Source organism: Lissotriton helveticus, chromosome 6 (genome assembly GCF_964261635.1).
Source record: "Lissotriton helveticus chromosome 6, aLisHel1.1, whole genome shotgun sequence".
In the NCBI taxonomy this organism is placed as follows: Eukaryota; Metazoa; Chordata; class Amphibia; order Caudata; family Salamandridae; genus Lissotriton; species Lissotriton helveticus.
The window spans coordinates 1,548,080,405-1,548,102,372 of record NC_136067.1 but is presented as its reverse complement, the minus strand read 5'-3'; the positions used below and the strand labels follow the sequence as shown (position 1 = coordinate 1,548,102,372).

The following is a 21,968-nucleotide window of genomic DNA, read 5'->3' as shown; positions in this document are numbered from 1 at the left end:
TGATACAGTGAGCCGTTGTTTATTAATGTGACAAAAGAGAAAGATAAAGCCTCACTTCCGGTCCTATTGTAGAATTATGGATAATCTGGGGACACCCATACATAAAAACAAAAAGACAGACAAAGTCTCTAAAGTCAAATGATTAAAGGCAACCAGTACATTGTATAATATGGAGATGAAGAAAACTGTCTTCCCGACTACTACACTCACTAAAGTTGAATAGGAACTCCAGAAGAATGCTACATAGAAAACCACCACCTATGGAATCACCAGACTCGCTTTAGAACTAGACACAGTACAGAAACTATGACACAAGATTGCGGACTATGCACTATATCTATTCATTAAAGGAAATTAGTTGCTGACACAGTAGCCCAGGATATTGTCCTTGACACTCTGCACACTACAATGGTGAGAATGGTACTGTCCAGAACAAGTTCAGATTCTGTCAAATACAGCGCTGAAGGGAAAAAATGATGTCACACACTTCCTGCAACTCAACTGCTTTTTCTAAAATTACTAAAAGATATAGGGCCAGATGTAGGTAGGCTTTTACCGGTCGGTAACGGCCGAATTCGGCCGTTACCGACCGGCAAATGGAATTTGAGATGTAGGGGGCATATTTTTACAGAATCGGTAAATTTACCGATCGGTAAATTTACCGATTCTGTAAAATACCGAATCGGTATTTTTACCGATTCGGTAAAATTGATATGTAGGTGGGACTCTTCTGAGTCCCACAAGCCTTACCGAATCGGTATTTTACCATCAAATTCAATTTGATGGTAAAATACCGATTCCGGTGTGCATGCACATGTGTGCATGCACACCTGTGCCATATGACAGGCAGACCTGCCCTTAGGGCATGTATGCCTGCCACATGGCACCCGAACCTGTTTTGGGGGTGCTAGAGGGTGTCAAAGTGACACCCCCTGCACCCTTGTGAAATTCGGTATTTACAATCGATAATGCCCATTCATTCCTATGGGCTTCAAAGCCCATAGGAACGAATGGGCATTACCGGTCAGTATTTACTGAATCGGTAAATACCGAATATTACCGATTCGGTAAATGCACATCTGGATTTACCTACATCTCAGTACTTCTATTTTACCGATTCATAAATACCGAATCGGTAAAATTCGGTATTTATGAGTCGTAAAATAGATTTACCTACATCTGGCCCATAGCTATCTCGTTACAGATGACATATTTTACATTGTTCTAATCCCGACAACTAACTTGCATTTTTACTGCAGTGCACTGAAGATAAGTCCTAAAAAGGTAGCCAATTTCCTCAAGACTGATGTACTGCCGTTAACAACCGGTTTCAATAGAAGATGTTTAAGACAGTATTTAAGGCGGCCACTGAGTGACATTTGCGTCATATCTCCAAAATACACCACATCAAGCTATGATCCAAATTAAATAAACAATCACTAAATCAAAGGGAAAATACTCTGTTTTTCGTGTCCAGATAAAGTAGCATTTTTTGTATTATTTCTTTTAAGATGAATGACACCACTAATAACAGAGTAAATATGGATTAGGCTGCTCATGCTTTGTGCAATTAAATTAAAAGCTAACGAAAAAAAGGTTTCCACTTGCATGGAAACAGAAAATGCTTGCAGATGTAACTACAGTGAATCAGAGCTAATATTTAGCTGCAATACATAGTACAAATAAGACTGGTAGTGAGCGGATCAGTTTAATAAGTATACTACTTCATCACAGGCACACACAGTTCAAAATCATCTCCATTTAGTTTTCACTGTTGAAAGGCCATCTTGCCCATAGGATAGAATGAGAAGGCTGTGTAATATGTTTTCCAGCCTATCTTCCCAAAGGCTTAAGATGGAGAGGTGACGTTTAGTGTGCCTGAACTCACAATGTAATAACACATCTTTTTATGAAGGGAGGGTTTGCACTGTGTTTAGAAGCCACTCTTTTAGAAGTGGCTGGATCTTGGTGCTCTAACATTTCTGTGTGTCTCTGCCTGGTTGTGGATTGACTTTCTGGATTTGAAAGCGATAGGATCTGGGGAATGTCTTGACCCAGGGGAGGAGGTGAAACAGCAACAGGCTGACCTGCATCTGGAGTGTAGGGGGAGGAGTAGCCCCTAGAGGTGAAGAGGCCTGGGTTGGTGCTATAAAACAAATGTCCCATCTCCTGCTGAGTGATTGAGAATCCAGACCCCCACTAATCAAAGGAAGAAGGTGTCACTGGCAGGGAGGCACCCAGAACTGATTTGAACAGGGGTCAGTGCCCCCCTGAGCACAAAGACTTCAAAGGCATTGTGGGGTATAACTATGACAGCTGAAGCTCCTGAACTTTGGAGAATGGCTTGATCAAGATTGAACAAGACTGGAGCTACTTTGTGTTCAAGAGGAACCTTTGCCAAGGAAGAAACAACTGAAGAAACTCAAGGAAAGGACTGACCCTTGCTGTGTGTTCTGGGGCTGGCCTGCAGTTTGCTGTTTTAACCAAGGAAAGGCTAACGGGACTCTGACGTGTGCTGTGTCCCCCTGCTTGAAAGGACGTTGCTGTGCTGTGTCCTGAAGTAACCTATACCCAAGGGTCCCAGTTGCAGAAACTCAGGAACACAAAAGTTTCCAGGAGAGTCTCGGCGGCGCTGTGTGCATGTGCTTGTTGCAGCATGAGACCGTCGTAAGAAGTGCCCTGCGATCGTGGGCGGCTGGAGTCCAAGCGAGGATCAGCAATGCTGTGTGCGTGTGCTTTTTGCAGCCTGAACCCTTTGTGAAGATTGCCTTGTTATCGTGCACACCTGGAATCCAAGTGAGTTTCATCAATGCTGTGTGCTTGTGCTTTGTGAGGATTGCCTGGTTAACGTGCACTCGGAGTTAAAGTGAGTTTCAACGAGGCTGTGTGCATGTGCCCTGTGGCAGCTTGAGATCTTCGTAGCAGTAGCGGCCCAGACCGGCAGCCCTGCAGGAGCTGAGCCGCAGGCCCGAGCCCGCCTTTGCCGATTCACAAAGATTGCTTCGGAGGCCCAAGTCGCTGGATAAGAAGAGGAGAGTGAGTTCGCGTCCCCCAGGAAACGTGCGACGACTCCTGTGGCGGGGAGCAGGCTCAGAAGGAGCATTGCATTGTTTCTGCATAACAAACTACCTAATTAGCGTATTATGCATTGCATTATTCCTGCATAACAGACTACCGGATTAATGTATTCCGTATTGCCTTATTTCTGCATAACGATGTACCTGGTGGTTGTATTATGCATTGCATTATTTTACAATGCAAAGTGCCTGATTTGTTGTATTACGCATTGCATTATTTTACATTGCAAAGTGCCAGATTGTTGCGTTACGCATTGCATTATTTTTACATTGCAAGGTGCTTGATTCTAGCATTACGAACTGCATGGCATGGTACTAGGATTACAGTGGAATATTTAGAAGTGCTCATTAATATCGTCAGAATATCGTCAGAACTTACAAAGGCTGGTTGGCCTAACAACCAGCCAGGATAAATATTACACATACTCATATGTTGGATTTATATCGTGAGGTCTTATTGTATATTTTTTATATAAAATGTATACTCGTTTTTATAAAACTTGTGTGGAGTCTATTTGTGGTGACATCATTGTGTTGCTGTGAGCGTGGTTGTAAATACTTTACACATTTGCCTTGAAGATAAGCCTGGCTGCTCGTGCCAAGGTACCAAGTGGGTGAGCTGAGTATATCTCAGAAGGTGACCTTCCTTTCCCTGATGTGGAAACGCAGGTCCCTATTTGGCCTAAGGTACTTACCTCAGCCAACCAGGGATCCCGGGTCTAACACTTGATGGTACCAAATCATCTGGGAAAGAGGAAAGGGTCCAAGTGATGTCTTATCTAGTAGTGCCCCTAATAACAGACAGTGTTCAGAAGGCTCCAGATGCAACTTGGGTAATTAATGGAGTGACCCAAGTCAAGTAGCAAGTAAGCTGTGGCATTCATGGGATCTGTTACAAGCTATGTTGAGTCCACCTTGATCAATGATTCGTTCATGAAAAGGAATACAGAGACCTTTGATCTGTGTATTTATACCACAACCACCACAATACCCTTTAAGACTGTGGGTGCCCATGCAAATCCAAATGGAACAACTGCATACTTATAATGGGTGGAGCTTACCATAAAACGCTGGTATCTACTGTGTTACTGCAGGATCAGTGTGTGTAAATATGTGTCCTGCAAATCAAGGGACAAAATCCAGTCATCCATCTCCAGCACCAACAGCACTGGAGCTGGAGACAGCATCTTGAATTTCTCCTTGCGAAGGAAGAAATTTAGTATTTTTTTTATTCAGACAGACCACAGTTGCCCTTGGGAACAAGAAAGTACTGGGAATAATAGCTTTTGCCAATTTCCTGCACTTAAACTAACTACATCACCCATTTCTGTATAAGTGCTGTTCTGTCCTACTGTAGAACACAAAATTCGAGTGTGGTCTTTTGAGCGGGAAAAATTGAATGGAGAGAAAAGGGGAAGGTTTCTGTTTGAAAGGAAGGACATAATGTATTTCTACAATTTGCAAGGTACACAGGTCTATCGTAATGGCATGCCAGGAATTCCTCCACGGGTCATTTGTGTTACCCTGAGGGAACACTAGCGTTTTTTCAAGAGATGCCAAGAAGGATGAGGGTTGCTGTACATGTGAAGGTCAACTGCCTCAGCCTCTGTACTGCCAAAGAACCTGATTTTGATGATGGACAGGTTGGAAAGACTTGGCATAGATAAAATGGCAGTCCTTCCAAAAAACTACTAAACCTATGTTAGGTCTATGGAAGTCTTGAGTAGGGAATGCAAACCTCAAGGCCTGAGCTGCAGCCTGATATTGTTCAATGTTTCTGGGGCAGAGTCTGCTTTGTCCCCAAAAAAGGCAAGCCCCATCAAAGGACACATCTATTTAATTAGCATGAATATCCTCTGAAAAGCCAGTGAAGCGGAGCCAAGCTTGGCCTCTGACACAGAAGACCCCATGGCTTTGGCCACCAGTTCCAAGGCTGGTCACACATCTGTACTGCTGCATTAAATCGATCTTTGAGTAGATCTTGGAGTTCCAAGTGGTCCTGAAGACTCAATGTCACCAAATGCACCATTTCCCACAGGGCTTAGTAACCTGACCAAGAGGTATGTGGTGCTCATGGATTCAAGGGCTAAACACCTAGTCTGAGGGGGTGGATTATTATAAGGGTTTTGTCTTGAGCAAGATGACCACCAGGCTCTCTTACAAAGAATAGGAGTATAGTAAAGATAGGTCTACCAGTGCTGGCCGATAGTGTCAGGCAATCTGCCCACTCACTGAGGGAGCTGGAATAAGCATAGCCCATACTGCCATAATAAGCACCAGTAAACCTTAACTGAATGGGAGGAATGGCTCGGAAGTGTCAGGAGAGAGCTGAAGGGTTACGTACTCTGCTGCATCTGTGTAGGAAAGGGGTAGCAAATTGGCTGGCTCACTGACGTCATCATCATCATCATGAGGGGTTTATGATGAACCTAAATCCGAAATATAAATAACATCCTACCTTTGCCGGTATTCTTCTCTGGCCAAAGGTGTGGCCTGGTATTCCACCCTATATTAAGCTTCCCCCACCAGTATCTGCGCCTTCCCTCTTGAGTGTCGGAAGATTTCCTTTGTCTTAGGAATAGGCTCCGGGGACACAGCCGGTGTAGGTGGTGGTGCAACCAGCTGCAGCTGGAAAAATGCCCCAGTCAAGACGTTTGGGGTCCTCTGATGCCAGGAAAGTATCTCACAGTGGTATTCAAGTCACAGCTCTTATCGGTTCCATGGGTCCCAGTAGCACCAGAGAGAATCAAAGCATCACAAAAAAGTGAAGTGACAACATGACCAGTGCGAATGCCTTAATCAGCACTTTGTCAGCACCAGGCCCTGGAAACTCCAACTAGACTAAGGGAAACGTCAGTGTCTGTTTCAGCATCAGCTCTTCTGCTAGAGTGATGTCCTCGGGCTCCAAAGAAGAAGGACCTGATTGAGAAGGGTTGTGGCATGGAGACATGTTAGTGGAAAGTACTCCCGCTTGTGCAACTTCTTGTGTCCCTTCTTTCTGACCTTCAATGACTTGGAAAAAAGAGAAGAGCAAGACTTTGACCAGTGATCTACCAGGAACGGCATTCATTACACATATACACAATGAAACAATGAAACAATCTTCCTCCTGCTCCTTGATGGTTTAGAGTACATGATGTCATCATGCTCTCACGATTTGGAGTAATATTTTGGCACACCACAAGCAGACCTTGTGGCGTTCTGAAATTAATATCTGTCCCTAGAGCGGGGGGTGGGGTTCCTGTGGCATTATGTCTGGGGAGTAATCAACATCGCCATATAATGGTGCAGGAAAGTCATTGCAACATTTCCAGATCCAGTCTGGTGCCTGAGGATAGTCAAAATGTGAAGAATCTGCAGGTAGATGTATTCTACAGAAATAGGAGATGAGAAAATGCGTAATGAAAAGGAAAATTCAAGGGTGAAAACAGTACCTTTGCTTTAACCCCTTGCATGCTGATGACGGCCCCCATCCGTCATGCACTACGGCGCTCGTGTGCTGATGACGGCTGGGGGCCGTCATGAACCCGCCCACTCGCGATTCTGCCGCACAGGCGCAGAATCGCGGCAGCATGCAAGGGGTTAAACAATATTGCAAAATAAAAAGCATACATTCCTAAAATTGGGTCAGTTACTGGAAGCTGATAAGGTCAACTAAGCTGTAGTATAGACAATTTGATATGTATTAACGGACTACTGGACTAAGGATAATATTTTAACCGCATGTGTGCGGCGGTTATTTTTGCGCTGTGCGGCTTTTTTCTAAAAGCCGCATTACATGACGAGCTGAGCTCGTCATGAGCATGCGAGCGGCGCAACTCATGACGAGATCAGCTGGTCATGAGCACGGAAGTGGCTAAATTCTGCCTGAAAAACAACACAGAACTAATTCTAATACAGCTTCAAGAACTGAACATCTGGCTCTTTGAAACCCAAACAGCTTTTTGAGAAAAAGTGCACACTTTATCACTGATGAACTAAGATGAGTCTGTACTTCTACTCGAAGTACGGTAGAATGCAGGTGCTCTTGAAGAATCAGCGGTTGGTTTGAGGGTGTTTACCCAAAATCTGTTCCCAAAAGACAAAAAGACTATAAGACACCAGGGAAAAATGGGACTAAAAAACAGGACAGAGGGCGTGGTCAAGATGGCACCGAGGCAAGTCTAGCCTTAACGACTCCGTTGCCCGCCACCGCCCTAAATAGCGCTTTTCAGGTCCGGCTCGGGGCACAGTTCGCACCAGAGGGGCCGCTCTGGCCCCGGAGCAGGCTGGTAGCTCTGCAAACCTGAGCGACCTCGCTGTGAGCAGATTGCGAGGTCACCCTGAGACGGCGCAGGAGGCGTGTTGCGGCAGCCTGGGCGCACGAGCCCTAGGCTGGGACAGGGCTACCCGAGTGCCAAAGCTTCCACTTCTGGGCCGCGGGGGCGGGCCGCGGATGCTGGCTCTTGCCGCGCTGCGGTGAAAAGAAACCGCTGAGGGCGGCAAGAAGGACGTGTCGCATTTGGTGGGGAGAGGGCTGCACAACCCGACGACCCCCACAGACTCCAAGTGCCTGAGGTCCAGAGGTGCCATGTGAGGTAGCAGGACACGGCTTGGGACGTGACCGCGTGGGCCCCCCCTTCACGAACTTGCCAAACCCGGACTACCACAGGGAAGACGCAAACACGGAGCACACATGTGCCCGAGGTGTGAGCGGGCTTCTGGGTGCGGCCTGATCAGCGGGGCAAGCCCGGGTCGACAACCAGACAGCACGAGACAATAGTTTATGGACGAACTCCACTCCCTAAAAAGTGAGTTTGCCCAAGAGATCAAGGAGACCCGGAGAGATGTGCATGCCCTGGGAGAGCGAGTGGCAGATCTGGACGCGGTTCCTTCCACATTAGCTAAAACTGCTGCTCCTTGAACCCAGATCCGTCTTTAGCGCGATGCACAGATAAGAACGGGGTGGTGTGCGGGAGGAGTCGAGGCACTGGCCACACTACATCACCCCTTTGGACCTACCATATGGTTTTGTTCTTCCACAGGACTAGAAGAAAGAATGTATTTTTATTTTTTCCACCTTGAGGCCTCCTGAGCAGATATCTGCCTACTACAAGAAACTTACCTCTTACAAGGGGACTGCCACCGCGTGAAATCAAGGGCCTTCCAGCAGCAATTTATTTAATCTGCTCCCTCCAAGTCGGCGGGAGTGGCAATTCTAGTGGCCAGGTCCTTTTGTGGGGTGGTAGAACAGACACTCGAAGAAATCAGGGGGCGACTATTAATCTATAGGTTCTCCATTGCAGGAAGGTCCTTCACGATAGGCACCATCTAGACTCCCAACGAGAGACAAGGAGGGTTTCTACATGGGGCGCAGGAGAGAACACTGGGGTCGGGGGATCACCTGGTACTACTGGGAGAGGCTCTTAATCTGGTATTCGATAATGCTATGGAAAGGTCAGCTCAGAGGTACGCCAGTCCAGGGCGGTGTCTACGGAGGGCTCGGTGTGGCTAGGGCGGATGGGGGTGGTGGATTTAAGGAGGGCTAAGCATCCGACTTCCAGGGAATACTCATAGTACTCCAATGCCCACAAAACATATGCCAGGCTGGACAATTTTTGGAGCACCAAGGAAATTCTCCCACTCACACAAGATGTTGACATACACACTGCAGCGCTATCTGACCACAGAGCGGTTACACTTGCACTTTCTCTTCCCACCAGGTCCTGGCGGTTGCGAGATTCAATGCTACTCCACAAGGTGATCAAGAACCAAATACAACACGCACTTGAAGACTACCTCACACACAATGATACCCCTGAAACCTCAACTGCGACACTGCGAAGCTTTTAAGGACTTTTATGAGCAACTATACGATTCTCAATGCCTAGACAGGGAGGCCTGATGTCAATATTTGAAGGGCCCCAAGATCTTGACACTCACCCCAGATCAGGCAGAATCCCTCGACGAGGATATCTGCATCGAGGAGGTTATTTTGGTGATAGCGTGCCTCAAACCTGCGAAGCTGCCAGGTCTGAATGGGATTTCAACAGCCTTTTATAAAGCCTTTTGCACTACTCTAGCCCCTATTCTTACAAAACTCTATAATTCCTTTTCAGAACCTGGGACGATACCTCCAGACATGCTCTAAACCTCTGAAATAGTTCTCCCTAAGCCTGGCAAGGACACACAACGCTGCAACTCCTATTGGTCGATTTCCCTCTTAAACATTGACCTCAAATTATAAAAGAGCATCATAGCCCACAGAATCAACTAATACCTCCCCTACCTAGAGGACTCGGACTAAGCGGGTTTCATTACCCATAGACAGGCCAGCGATAATACAAAGAGAGCCCTGCATATTATTGACAAGGCGAATAAGTTTCAGGGGGAATACATGCTCTTAGCGGTCGATGCCGAAAAGGTGTTCGACCGGGTCCATTGGCCGTACCTCGATCAAGTACTGACGCACTTCGGGTTTCGGGACAAATGCAGAATTCGCATATGGAACTGCTACCTAGCCCCTTCTGGGTCAGTCCTGGTTAATGGTTTCAGCTCACCCCCCATCTCCATACACAGAGGCACCAGCCAGGGCTGCCCACTTTTGCCCCTATTATTTGCTTTGTATATGGAGCCCATGGCCAAGAGGATCGGAGATCACCCGGACATTGTCGGTGTTCCATTCGGTGGAGATAGGCATTCCATCAGTCTCTATGCTGATGACGTCCTGGCATCCCTAGCGAACCCGATCACTTCTCTACTGGCCTTTATAGAGGGGAGCGGTAGGCTTTCGGGGCAGTCTCTGGGTTTCAAATCAACATCAGTAAATTCCAAGCACTCAACCTTTCAGTATCTGAGTACAGTGGACCTATTCGCAGCCCAATTCCCAGTGCAGTGGGCCCCAGAGACTATTCCAAGCCTAGGGGTTTAACTAGCCAGCACAATTCATGCGACGATAGACAGCAATTATAGGGCGCTTCTCCAACAAATACGAAACGATCTGGGGAAGTGGAAACACCTTCGAATTTCTTGGTTGGGACAGACTGCGGCCTGCAAGATCACGGCACTCCCCAAGATATTGTATCTCTTCCAGACCATACCCCTCTTCCCCCCCCACAGGGCACTATCGCGAAACTCCAATCAGAACTGGCACAGTTCATCTGGCAGGGACGGAAGCAGCGTATTAAGCGCTCCTTGAGCTATCTCCCCTCCGAAGCCGGAGGGCTGGCAATCCCAGATCGGCAACTCTATTTTAAGGCAGCGCAGCTGCACTATCTGGTGGAGTGGAGCCAACCCAAGTCGGAGAAGCACTGGCTCTTCCAGGACAGAGCAGTGGCAAGTACAGCTCTCTGGAAGATCCCATTTCTTCCTAAAGCACACAGGCAGCGGAGCCTGTATCTGTCCCCAATAACCAGCACAACAATGTCAGTTTGGGACAGTGTTAGCACCAGAATGGGTCTGACTACATATCCGTCCCCGCTGACTCCTCTGTTCGAGAACCCAGACTTCACTCCGGGATCTGCAACGGCGGATTTCACCATCTGGAGGGCATCGGCATGCCGCTCCATGGGCCAGTTCTGCGACTCGGGATGGCCTGCTCTCTTTCCCCCAACTACAGGAAGACTTTGGGCTTCCCGAAGCGGAACGATTCCACTATCTCCAACTGAGACACTGGATTTTGCATCCCTCCAATCACGCCAAAGCATAACGGTGCCTGACCCAGTATGAAAGATGGCTCTTGGCCAAATCGTCTGCTAAAGGCATGACCTCGGAGTTATACATGCTCTTGCTTCAAACACAGACTCACTCCTTATATGCTGGGAGGGCACGTTGGGAGGAGGAACTTGGGCGATAACTGAGCGCAAAGGAATGGGAGGGTATTGCCTACAGGGCTCGCTAACACAGAACGTAGCATGGCCCTTACTGAGACACTCACTAATATCACACCACGCTGGTATTACACACCAGTTCACATAAATAAAATCAAGCCTTCTCATAGCAACAGCTGTTGGCGGGGTTGCAGAAACAGGGGGACCCTAATTCACATTCTCTTAGACTGTCCGCAGATCCAGAATTATTGGACACAGGTTATTGATGATACAGATAAATACTTGGACACACAGCTCACTCGGTTTCCAACTTACGTGTTGTTGGGGCTCCCAAACCCACTAACAAACCCTTTGAAATCCATTCACGGCCGACAGATTGGTATGGCGCTGGGAGCTGCAGCTCAGGCCATCCTAGCCTACTGGGGCACCGCGACTACCCCAACACACACAAACTGGTTGCACAGAATATGGCACATTGTAGGAATGGAGAAAATCTCCATGACATTAGCGGGGAAGGGAGACGAATTCCAGGAGGTATGGAACCCTTATGTGTTGCTACTGTCACAGGAATTTCATGAGTTAACATGCCCCAAATACCTCAGACTGTGACGACTCTCGGAGGTCCTCGAACCGGAGCGACCCACCGGGGAAGTGAGCGCTTTTATACACATACACGGATGCAGACACATCATATGGGTGAGTGTGGATGCGGAGGGGGGAGTTAGGGGGGGGCTTTATCTCGTGGAGTTTTCCTCTCGTTTTCTTTATTCCTTCTGTGGGGTTGTTTGTGTACTTGTTGTAGCAAGGCATGAAGCCGGTTTTGCTCTCAGCTGTTGGTATACCTCAAAGACTTACATTAACTGCTGTATTCGCTTGGTATGTTTAAAAAAATCAATAAAAGATTTAAACCATAAAATAAAAGGGCAGTTTCAAGTGGAAAAATGTGATGTGTCCACAAGGCATTTTGCCACCTTTCTTATCGCAGTCACGAGCCCTAACTACACAAGTGAGGTACCATTTTTATCGGGAGACTTGGGGGAAAGGTAGGTGGCAGGAAATTAGTTACTCTGTGCAAATTCCATAATTTTCCATCACAGAAATGTTTTATTTCTGTAAAAGTTTGAAGTTTGCAAGGCCTTCTGGCTTGCAAAACCTGGTGGGAGCCACACAAGTCATCCCACCCTGTATTTTACTTGGTGTCTATTTTTAAAAAATGTGCAGGTTTGCTAGGTTTCCCTAGGTGCCACCTGGCCTAGAGCCAGGTGGCACAGAGCAACAGAATCAGTTTTTAGCGCTAAAATGTGATGAGTCCATGTTGCTTTTTGGGCCTTTTCTTATCACAGGCACTAGGCCTACCTACACAAGTGTGGTACCATTTGTATCGAGAGACTTACGGCAACATAGAATAGTAGAACAAGTGTTATTACCACTTGTATTTCTCTACGATTGTGCCTTTCTAATGTGTAAATAACCACTGATTCTAAACTCCATATCTTGTGCCCATTTCAGAAATGCATAGGTTTCCATAAACCTATTTTTCACACGTTATATTTTACTATATGAATTGCTATATACCCTGTACACAATGAAAAACAATTGTAAGGTGCAGCTCAGTTATTGGCTCTGGGTACCTCAAGTTCTTGGAAAACCCCATGATCAGAAGAGTCTACCAGCTGTCATGGTATATTGCTCTATTTCTTTTTTTAATCATCCATCATGACGAGAAGTTAAAAATTAAAATATCGTCACAAATGGATGTTTTTTCCTACTAATTTTCAATATTTTTTTATTTAAACAGTTAGTTTCTTTAGGAAAACCTTGAGCCATCTACACAAATGACCCTTTGCTGAATTCAGAATTTTGTCTACATTTCAGAAAGCTCTCCAGAATCACCCTTGAGTTTTACAGAAGTTTCCACCACAAACTGGAAGTAGTTTGAAAGCAGAAAAATTAGGAAAAATGGGCTACCTCTTACAAATATGCGAAACCTCTGGTAAAAAAACAAAAACTTGTTTTTGGGATTCAGCTCTGCGTGTTCTTAATGAAAGCTGAGAAAAAGGTGACTTCAGCACAGCAAACCTTTTGTTGATGCTATTTTTAGGGGACAAAAAAGACACTTTTTTCTAATTCCCCCCACAATTCAAAATTCAGCTACATTTTGCCTATTTTCGATGTCTCCTCCATGGAAATTCACAAACCCTCTGTACCTTTGGAATCCCGAAGATGTTGGGTAAAAAGGACACAAATTTGGCGTGGATACCTTATGTGGAAAAAAAACGTATGGCAGCCTAAGCACGAACCACCCCAAATAGTAAAAAAAAAGGGCTTAGCATTCTAGTGGGAAAAGGACTAGTAGCAAAAGGGTTTAGAAGACCAACATATGGTACTGTGAGATTAGATCATGTCCAACAACCATACAAAAGAGAAATTGATGCTTTAAGGCCTGCTAAGCTATGTGGTCAAAATCTTTGCACAGCGTTCAACTCATGCAGACAATATACATCATTAATAAATCTGTGCTTATGGTTTGGCTTACCAATGGAGTCTCGCGCTCTCCAGGCACAAATTCCTTGTTTTCTTCTACAGAGGTGGTATCTGACGATTCAACATATTGACCATTTTCGACCCTTTCGTCTGTAGATCATTAAATAAACACAAGATCAAAAAGACTCATAAAAATGAATATTAATTTTAAGAAAATTACTCTGGCCATCTTAGTACATTTAATTCCTTTAGTATGAATTGACAGCAATGGAACTGATATCATTGTGAGTGCAATTTCAAATTTGAAGTGTAAATATGGAGACGTTAAGAAAACACACAAAAAAATTCAACACATTAAATGTTTTGGGGTGAGACTTGCACATTAAAAAGGGAAAAATAACAAACGTTAAAGTTATACCTAAATGTGTATAAAAATCTTTTCAGTGATCCACATATCTTTTTGCAATTATCTGGTGTGAGTTATGCATTAATGTTAACAGCACATATAAATGGAAACAAACTCACTTCAGTAAACCTACACAAGTATAATGTAAGCACTGCTCACCCTTATGCAAAGTTGGGATATGTATTTATTATACATATTTTAATAGTTAGCTAACTTTCCTTCATGATTTACACTTTTACCTACTCACGCACCCCTTGCTTCACTTATTTTTTAAAGGTTTTCATTTAAAAAATAAAATCAAAGAAAGACTCAAACATGGACATTCAAGCAAGAAAAAGTAAGCCTGCTATGAAAAAGTAATAACAAAAAATCCACGTGCTATCATAGAACAACAATGATAAAACAAACTAAAATCATAAACTTTAAAAGCATAAATTAAAGGCAGAGTTTCAAGAGGCTTGCAAAAGTTAAGACTTCTAAATGTACTGAGACAGAGTAAAAATTCCATATTTTCGTTGCTGGGCCAGAAATGCCAATCTATAGCTCTTAAAGCTTTTACTACCAAGAGAGTGTTGGGTTAAAAGCCCCTTCAGTTGATTACTGATTTAAGCAGCTATTCAACTGACATACTGCACTAAGGTGGTTCAAGGCATTAAGCAGTATTCCGGCAGAAAGGACATCAGGTAATGACTCTCACTAATTGTCTTCAAGACTGAGCTATGATTATCAGGTGATTCATTTAAGACAAGACCTGGGAGAACTATAGGAACTAAAGGAAGAGCACAATTGTTCTGACTATATCGCTCTCCATATTTCTTTGCAGAACTGTTTATTTTTTATTCAAATAGCTTGACTATTCCCATTATTTTCCTTATTTCCTTATGACTCACAACTTGGTAATGCAATTGATTCATGCTCCCACAGAAAGAGTAACAGCCTTTGTTAAACAATATGATCCTGACCACGTTGATTGTCTACTTCCTTTAGTCCCAAATAAAGACCCCTCATCAGTGGACATGTGCACTACAAATTCAACTACTTGGTGCAAGATACAAGAGATTTGCTTTGTGAGTGGGAGTGACTAATATAAATCAGGATCAGATGCAGCTTTGAAATGACAAGGTATTGAACTATTTTAAGACGGCAATAATGTTGTGTTAAGGTTGTTGAATAATTACAGTCTGTTGTGTGTGTTGTTAAATTCTTGGTTTAACTGTTATTTGAATCTTTGCAGACTGATAGTTGCGGTCAATAAAGCCTATAAACCCTTTCCACAATTTAACATTGGTGAGTTTAAAGTTCATCCTCCACTATCAACAATCTTGGGTAAGCAATTCAGATAAGAGAAACTTTGTAACTATTTGAAGACTAAAAGTGCATAGTTCATGGAAACAGCAGAGGCTCATTAACTAATCAAAACCACACCTCTTCACAAGAGCTACATCCTGGTGTCTCCTTCCTCATAGCCACCCCTCATGCCTTGAATCAGGTTGTCCTGTGTTGCACACCTTGATTCACGTTGTCGTGTTTTGCACTTGCGACTGCTGCAGAAAGGTACGAGTGGTGAGTAGTTTCATTATGCTCTCACGTAAGAATCTCTGGGACCTTGACACTTTTGAGTGATGTTCCTTGTAATGTTTAAAATTTATTTCTCTGTTGCGTGGTCAGAAAATGATGGAGACTCGTTTAAAAAAACAAAACCTTTCATATGTTCTTGAGAGGGGATGGGCAGTCTTGCAAAAAGTTCCTTCTCTTTTGCTACACCTGCTGGCAAGAGCTGCCTTCTGCAAAGGGTCTATGTTTTATTTATTGTCATGACTAAATGTATGATTCACATTCTAGTACACCACTCACCTGTGTAGATACATTTCAAATGTATCTAATTCACTATTACATGGCTAGCATGTCACCTTGAAACTGCCTTCCATTTAGTCTTGTGCAAAGAATTGGAGAAATATTTGTTAGCTAAATTATGTAATCCACCAGTAAAGCATCTCCTTCACCATCTCCATATGCCAGATTATACAATACTACTGACTTTCTTTTTATTTGCTCAATATTTGGGTTATTTACAAAATTGTCTGAAACACTATTTAAATCAGAGAAAAAAATACTTGTACAAAAATAACTTCTGCAATAAAGATAACTGTAAATGTAAATTACCTCCAGAGAAGTCCGAACATAGCGGACCAGGTACATCTAACGTGCTGCTGCTACGAGTTAACTGCTGCTGTTCCAGATCATTAAGTTGGCCATTACAATCTGTTCCCAATGTATTTTCTGGTAGCTGGCTTTCATCAATTTCTGTGCAATTCCAGGGGGTAAACAGTACAGTGAATGGATGATAAAATAAATTGCAAGTAACACGTACAAGATGTTTGATTTCTTTTGATTAATAAACCAAGATAAAAACAAACTCCGATGTTAAAGCAATTCAGCTGCCCAGGCATACCTTACATTAGTATAGAAATGTAATACTAAGGTAAAGGTCAGATACATAAAATATCTCATAACATAGGAAATTGTCAAAGTTTTCAGTATAATGGGGGCATTTCATAAGTTAATGCACGTTAGGTAAAAATGTATACTTTTACTATTATTTTTGATGGAGAAGTGGAAACCATGTCACTTAGTTTCAAAAATACAGACTCTGAAATATCTGCTTGGAACAATTAAGCAGCATAATCTTCGCTAAAGGACTTGATCATAGTGATTACAGTTCCCATTGCTTATCACCAAAGCAAAACCAGCTAGGTTCATTTCAAGAAGATACAGTAGTATATCTTGTTACATTGCAACCTGGTTCCATGAATTAACACAGATCAGAGGACACTGAAGGATTCAGCAAAGAGGTAGAGGGCAGTGCAAAAACCTCACCCATGAAAAGTACCACCAAAAGCCTTTTCCAACTGGATGAATTAACCGAGTTTAATTATATGCACAGATCCAAGTTCCAGATATTTTACACTTATCAATGTATACAAACCCAACTAAAATTCTAAAACTAAGCAATGCATTAAAAATGTCTTCCTTTCTATACTCCCATTAGCACCACAGCCCACTGCATAATGGCTGAACACCTATTTCCACATGTGTCTATTTCAAGTGGGGTTCCCCTGGTGCAGATAAAAATGGAGAAGCGTCACATCCTGTATGTTGCACTAATAACTGAAATAATGCACAAAAAGAATCAGACATGACAAGCAAAAACATGTTATTCAGATCTCCAACCAAAAGTTTCAAGTACCACACCACTATAAAAAAAATGCCGCATGTCTAAATTCTGTAAAAAAGCAACAGAAAAATGAGCACATAAATTAAATAGATTCACTAAGGTTTCGCTTCAAATCAATCAACCAGCTTGGATAAGGTCAATTGTTAAATATTTTCTATGAATGTGCCTGATTAAAGTGAGCACATATATTACAAGAAAAACATCTTGAATAATTGAATTGTTGTATGCAATAACCGGACTTCCAACTGAAGCTCTTCAATACTGAGGATTTATTTCATCATCCGATTTAGCTCATCAATTTATTTTTTTACATGAATATCCTCAAAGCGTTTCAGGTTATATCTATAATTCCTTCACCAGGAAGAGATTTTTCACATATATTCCATAAAAGATTAACTATGTTCTATATGCTTCCTTTGCAAATGTTCACTCATATCCTAATGAGTCCTATGTCTATGCAAAACGCACAAGTTACTTACCTTCGGTAACAATATATCTTTAAGAAACAGTAGTTAGTATTAGATTCCGTACCTTAGAATATCCCCAGGTGTCAGACTGGATCCGGAAACTTTTGCGTAGCAGTACCCTTGCGGGTCGGTAGGCGTCATCTGCGGCTCCGCGTCAGTCGTCGTCGCCGGGATGACATCGCAGGAGTACTTAGACGCCGCCCTAGCGCGCTGATGTCAGTTCTTATACACAGCTTTTCCGTGCCAGAAACGCAGAGCCATGATAAAAACCAACACTGGTGCCATGAAACTAGGGCCCTGAAAGGGGATGACCTTAACCCTAGATATCGGTTCGCAGAACGGGGAGGATGGGTGGGGCGGTAAGGAATCTAATACTAACTACTGTTTCTTACAGATATATCGTTACCGAAGGTAAGTAACTTGTGCATCTGAAAGAAACTTGTTAGTATTAGATTCCTTACCTTAGAATAGATACCCCAGCAATACCAACCCCGATGGTAGGTCTGCGAACCAATGATCACACCAGAAAGTCCTGGAGAACGGAACGGCCAAAAAAGCCATCTCTCCGGACTTGGCTGTCCAGGTAGCAGTGTCTTGCAAACGTGTGCAGCGAGGCCCACGTAGCCGCCTGACAGATGTCCCGCAAGGGGACTCCCCGGCCCAGGGCAGTAGTAGCCGCCGTGGCCCATGTGAAATGGGCACGAAGCCCCGCAGGAGGCTCCTTCCGAGCCAAAGAGTAACAAGCCTTGATGCACAAGACGACCCATCGAGAAATGGTTCGTTTGTACACCGCCCGTCCCTTCTTAGCACCCACGTAATCAACTAAGATTTGGACATCCACCCGGAACCTGCGTGTGCGATCCAAATAGAATGAGAGCGCACGTTTTGGGTCCAGACGGTGGAGCCTCTTTCGAGGGATGCGGAGGCGGAAAGAAGGTGGGCAAAGTGATGGACTGCCCGATGTGGAAGGCTGTGACTACCTTGGGCAGGAAAGAGGGTCGCATCCACAACACAACTTTGTGTGGATGGATTGAAAGGAAAGGAGGCTTAGAAGAAAGGGCCTGGAGCTCACTCACTCTCCTGGCAGAGGTGATGGCAACCAGGAAAGCGGTCTTCAGAGTAAAGAGGCGAAGAGGAAAGTTATGAAGTGGCTTAAAGGTAGCGCACATCAGAAAAGTGAGAACAAGGTTCAAGTCCTACTGAGGCATCAATCAATCAATCAATCAATCAATCATGCCATTTGTATAGCGCACTACTCACCCGGGAGGGTCTCAAGGCGCTTGGGGGGAGGGGTATGCTACTGCTCGAACAGCCAGGTCTTGAGTTGTTTCCTGAAGGCGAGATGGTCCTGGGTCAGCCGAAGGTGGATGGGGAGGGAGTTCCAAGTCTTGGCAGCCAGTTAAGAGAAGGATCTTCCTCCGGCGGTGGCTCTTCGGATGCGTGGTACGGCTGCGAGGGCGAGGCTGGTGGACCGTAGCTGGCGGGTGGGCGTGTAGAAGGTCAGGCAGTCGTTGAGGTACTTGGGGCCCAGGTCGTGGAGAGACTTGTGTGCGTGGGTGAGGAGCCGGAACGTGATCCTCTTGTCGACGGGGAGCCAGTGCAGGTTCCTCAGGTGGCTGGAGATGTGGCTGCGTCGGGGGACATCCAGGATGAGTCGGGCGGAGGCGTTCTGGATGCGCTGGAGTCTTTTCTGTAGCTTGGCTGTGGTTCCGGCGTAGAGGGCGTTTCCGTAGTCCAGTCGGCTGGTGACGAGTGCCTGGGTGACAGTCTTCCTGGTCTCGGTCGGGATCCAGCGGAAGATCTTGCGAAGCATACGCAGGGTGTTGAAGCACGATGAGGAGACGGCGTTGACTTGTCTGGTCATCGAGAGGGAGGGGTCCAGGATGAAGCCCAGGTTGCGTGCGTGGTCGGTTGGCTTGGGTGCGGTGCCCAGGGCTGGGGGCAACCAGGAGTCGTCCCAGGCGGAGGGCGAAGATCCCAGGATGAGGACTTCCGTCTTGTCCGAGTTCAGTTTCAGGCGGCTGTCCTTCATCCACTCGGCGACGTCTTTCATCCCTTCGTGTAGGCAGGTTCTGGCGGTGTCGGGGTCTCTGGTGAGGGAGAGGATCAGCTGGGTGTCGTCGGCGTAAGAGATGATGTTGAGGTTGTGCTGGCGTGCGATGGCTGCGAGAGGTTTCATGTAGATGTTGAAGAGGGTGGGGCTGAGTGAAGATCCTTGCGGGACGCCGCAGATGACTTCGGTGGCCTCGGAGCGAAACGGGGGGAGGCGGACTCTTTGTGTTCTTCCGGAGAGGAATGAGATGATCCACTCCAGTGCCTTCTCTTGGATACCGATGTTGCTGAGGCGCTGGACTAGGGTGCGGTGGCAGACCGTGTCGAACGCAGCGGAGAGGTCCAGGAGGATGAGGGCCACTGTTTCCCCCTTGTCGAGCAGGGTTCGGATGTCGTCGGTGGCTGCGATGAGGGCGGTCTCGGTGCTGTGGTTGGCTCTGAAGCCGGACTGCGAGGGGTCGAGGGATCCGTTCGTCTCGAGGAAGGCGGTCAGCTGTCTGTTGACGATCTTCTCGATGACTTTAGCAGGAAAAGGGAGGAGCGAGATGGGGCGGAAGTTTTTGAGATTGGTGGGGTCTGCTGTAGGTTTCTTCAGGAGGGCGCTGATCTCGGCGTGCTTCCAGCTCTCCGGGAAGGTGGCGGTGTTGAAGGAGGCGTTGATGATGTTCCGGAGTTGGGGTGCGATGGTGGAGTCTGCCTTGTTGAAGACGTGGTGTGGGCAGGGGTCGGTCGGTGATCCGGAGTGGATGGTGTTCATCGTGCGGGCTGTGTCTTCGGTGGTCACCGTGGTCCAGGTGCGAAGGGTGGCGGTGGGGGGCGTGGTTCGACGGTTGGGTGCGTGGGTAGGGCGCCGAAGCTGTTGTGGATGTCGGCGATCCTGCGGTGGAAGAACGAGGCGAGGGAATCGCAGAGGTCTTGTGACGGAGTGATGTCGTTGGTGCCGGTGCTGGGGTTGGGGTTGGAGAACTCCTTGACGATAGTGAAGAGCTCTTTGCTGTCGTGGGCGTTGTTGTCCAGTCGTTCCTTCAGGGATTTCTTCTTGGTGGTGCGGATGAGCTGGTGGTGCTTGCGGGTAGCGTGTTTCAGGCATCACGAAAGGAACTGGAGGAAACATATGAGTGATGCCCTTCAAAAACCTATTTACAACCGGGGACTTGAACAAAGAGGGCTGATCAGGTAGCCTTAAGACGGAAATGGCCGAGAGGTAGCCCTTCAGAGTGCCCAAAGCAGAGCCCTGATGGGCAAGAGAAAGAAGAAAGAGGAGAATCTCTGAAAGAGGGGCAGAAAGGGGATTCACAGTCTTTGCTGTGCACCATGCCACAAATTTGTTTCACCTGCAGGAGTATACCGATTTTGTGGAGGGACGCCTGGCTGCCAGAATGACATTACAGACTTCAGGAGGCAAGTCAAATGGCCTCAACTGCCGCCGCTCAATCTCCACGCATGTAAGTGGAGACTGGACAGGTTCAGGTGGAGGACCGTCCCCTGATGCTGCGACAGAAGGTCCTCCTGAAGGGGCAGACGAATCGGGGGATCGACAGACATGCTGAGGAGCTCAGGATACCAGAACCTCTATGCCCAGTCCAGAGCCACAAGGTTGACTTGGGCCCGGTCGTACCTGATCTTCTTCAGCAGTCTGGGAAGAAGTGGTATAGGCGGAAAGGCGTACAACAGACCGCAACTCCACTCGCGACGAAGAGCGTCTCCGAGCGAGTGCCGCCTTGGAAATTCGAACGCGCAGAACTGATGACATTGCGCGTTCTCTTCTGTGGCGAATAGATCTAACCAAGGCTCTCCCCACTGCTGAAAGAGGTCTTGCGCCACGTCCGAGTTCAGACACCATTCGTGATCCATCATGCACCGACGGCTGAGTTCAAGCGCCCTGGCGTTCAGGGAACCTGCCAGGTGTTGAACCACCAGGGTCACGCCCTGATGTTCCAGCCACTGCCAGAGGCGCAGAGCCTCCTGGCATTGGGTCCACGACCCCACCCTGCCCTGTTTGTTGCAGTACCACGTGGCGGTGGTGTTGTCCGTGAACATCTGCACTACACTCCCCCAGACAGAGGGGAGGACTGCCTTCAGTGCAAGCTGGATCGCCCACAGATCCAGAAGGTTGATATGGAGCTGGGACTCCGCCGGAGAACAGAGGCCTCAGATCTCCGCCTCTCCCATGTGGCCTCCCCAGCCCTGGAGGGACGAGTGCTCCGGTTGGGTTAGGGAGGGGGGATCTGCCGCTGACCCAATCGCGGACCGTGAGCCACCACTGCAACTGTCTTGCAGTGCCCTCCGAGATCAAGACATGGTCGGACAAGTTGCCCTGATGCTGGGCCCACTGAAAGTTCAGGCCCCACTGCAGAGCCCGCATCTGCCACCTGGCGTGATGCATCAGAAGGATGCAGGAGGCCATCAGCCCCAGAAGCCGCAGCGTCAACCTGACCT

The 21,968-nt window shown here is 46.3% G+C and overlaps 1 protein-coding gene across 5 annotated transcripts in view; it reads right to left on the bottom strand.

The window, feature by feature from the left end:
* The window catches only part of RALGAPA2 (Ral GTPase activating protein catalytic subunit alpha 2), a 1,907,250-nt gene that overhangs the window by 1,099,789 nt on the left and 785,493 nt on the right, over window positions 1-21,968 (bottom strand). For all 5 annotated transcript variants that reach the window (XM_078649331.1, XM_078649327.1, XM_078649328.1 and 2 more), the window contains 2 exons: window positions 15,939-16,079; window positions 13,422-13,519 (listed from right to left, as the gene is read on the bottom strand). In XM_078649331.1, coding sequence (XP_078505457.1) covers window positions 13,422-13,519; window positions 15,939-16,079 — 239 coding nt within the window. The remainder of the gene's footprint in view (window positions 1-13,421; window positions 13,520-15,938; window positions 16,080-21,968) is intronic.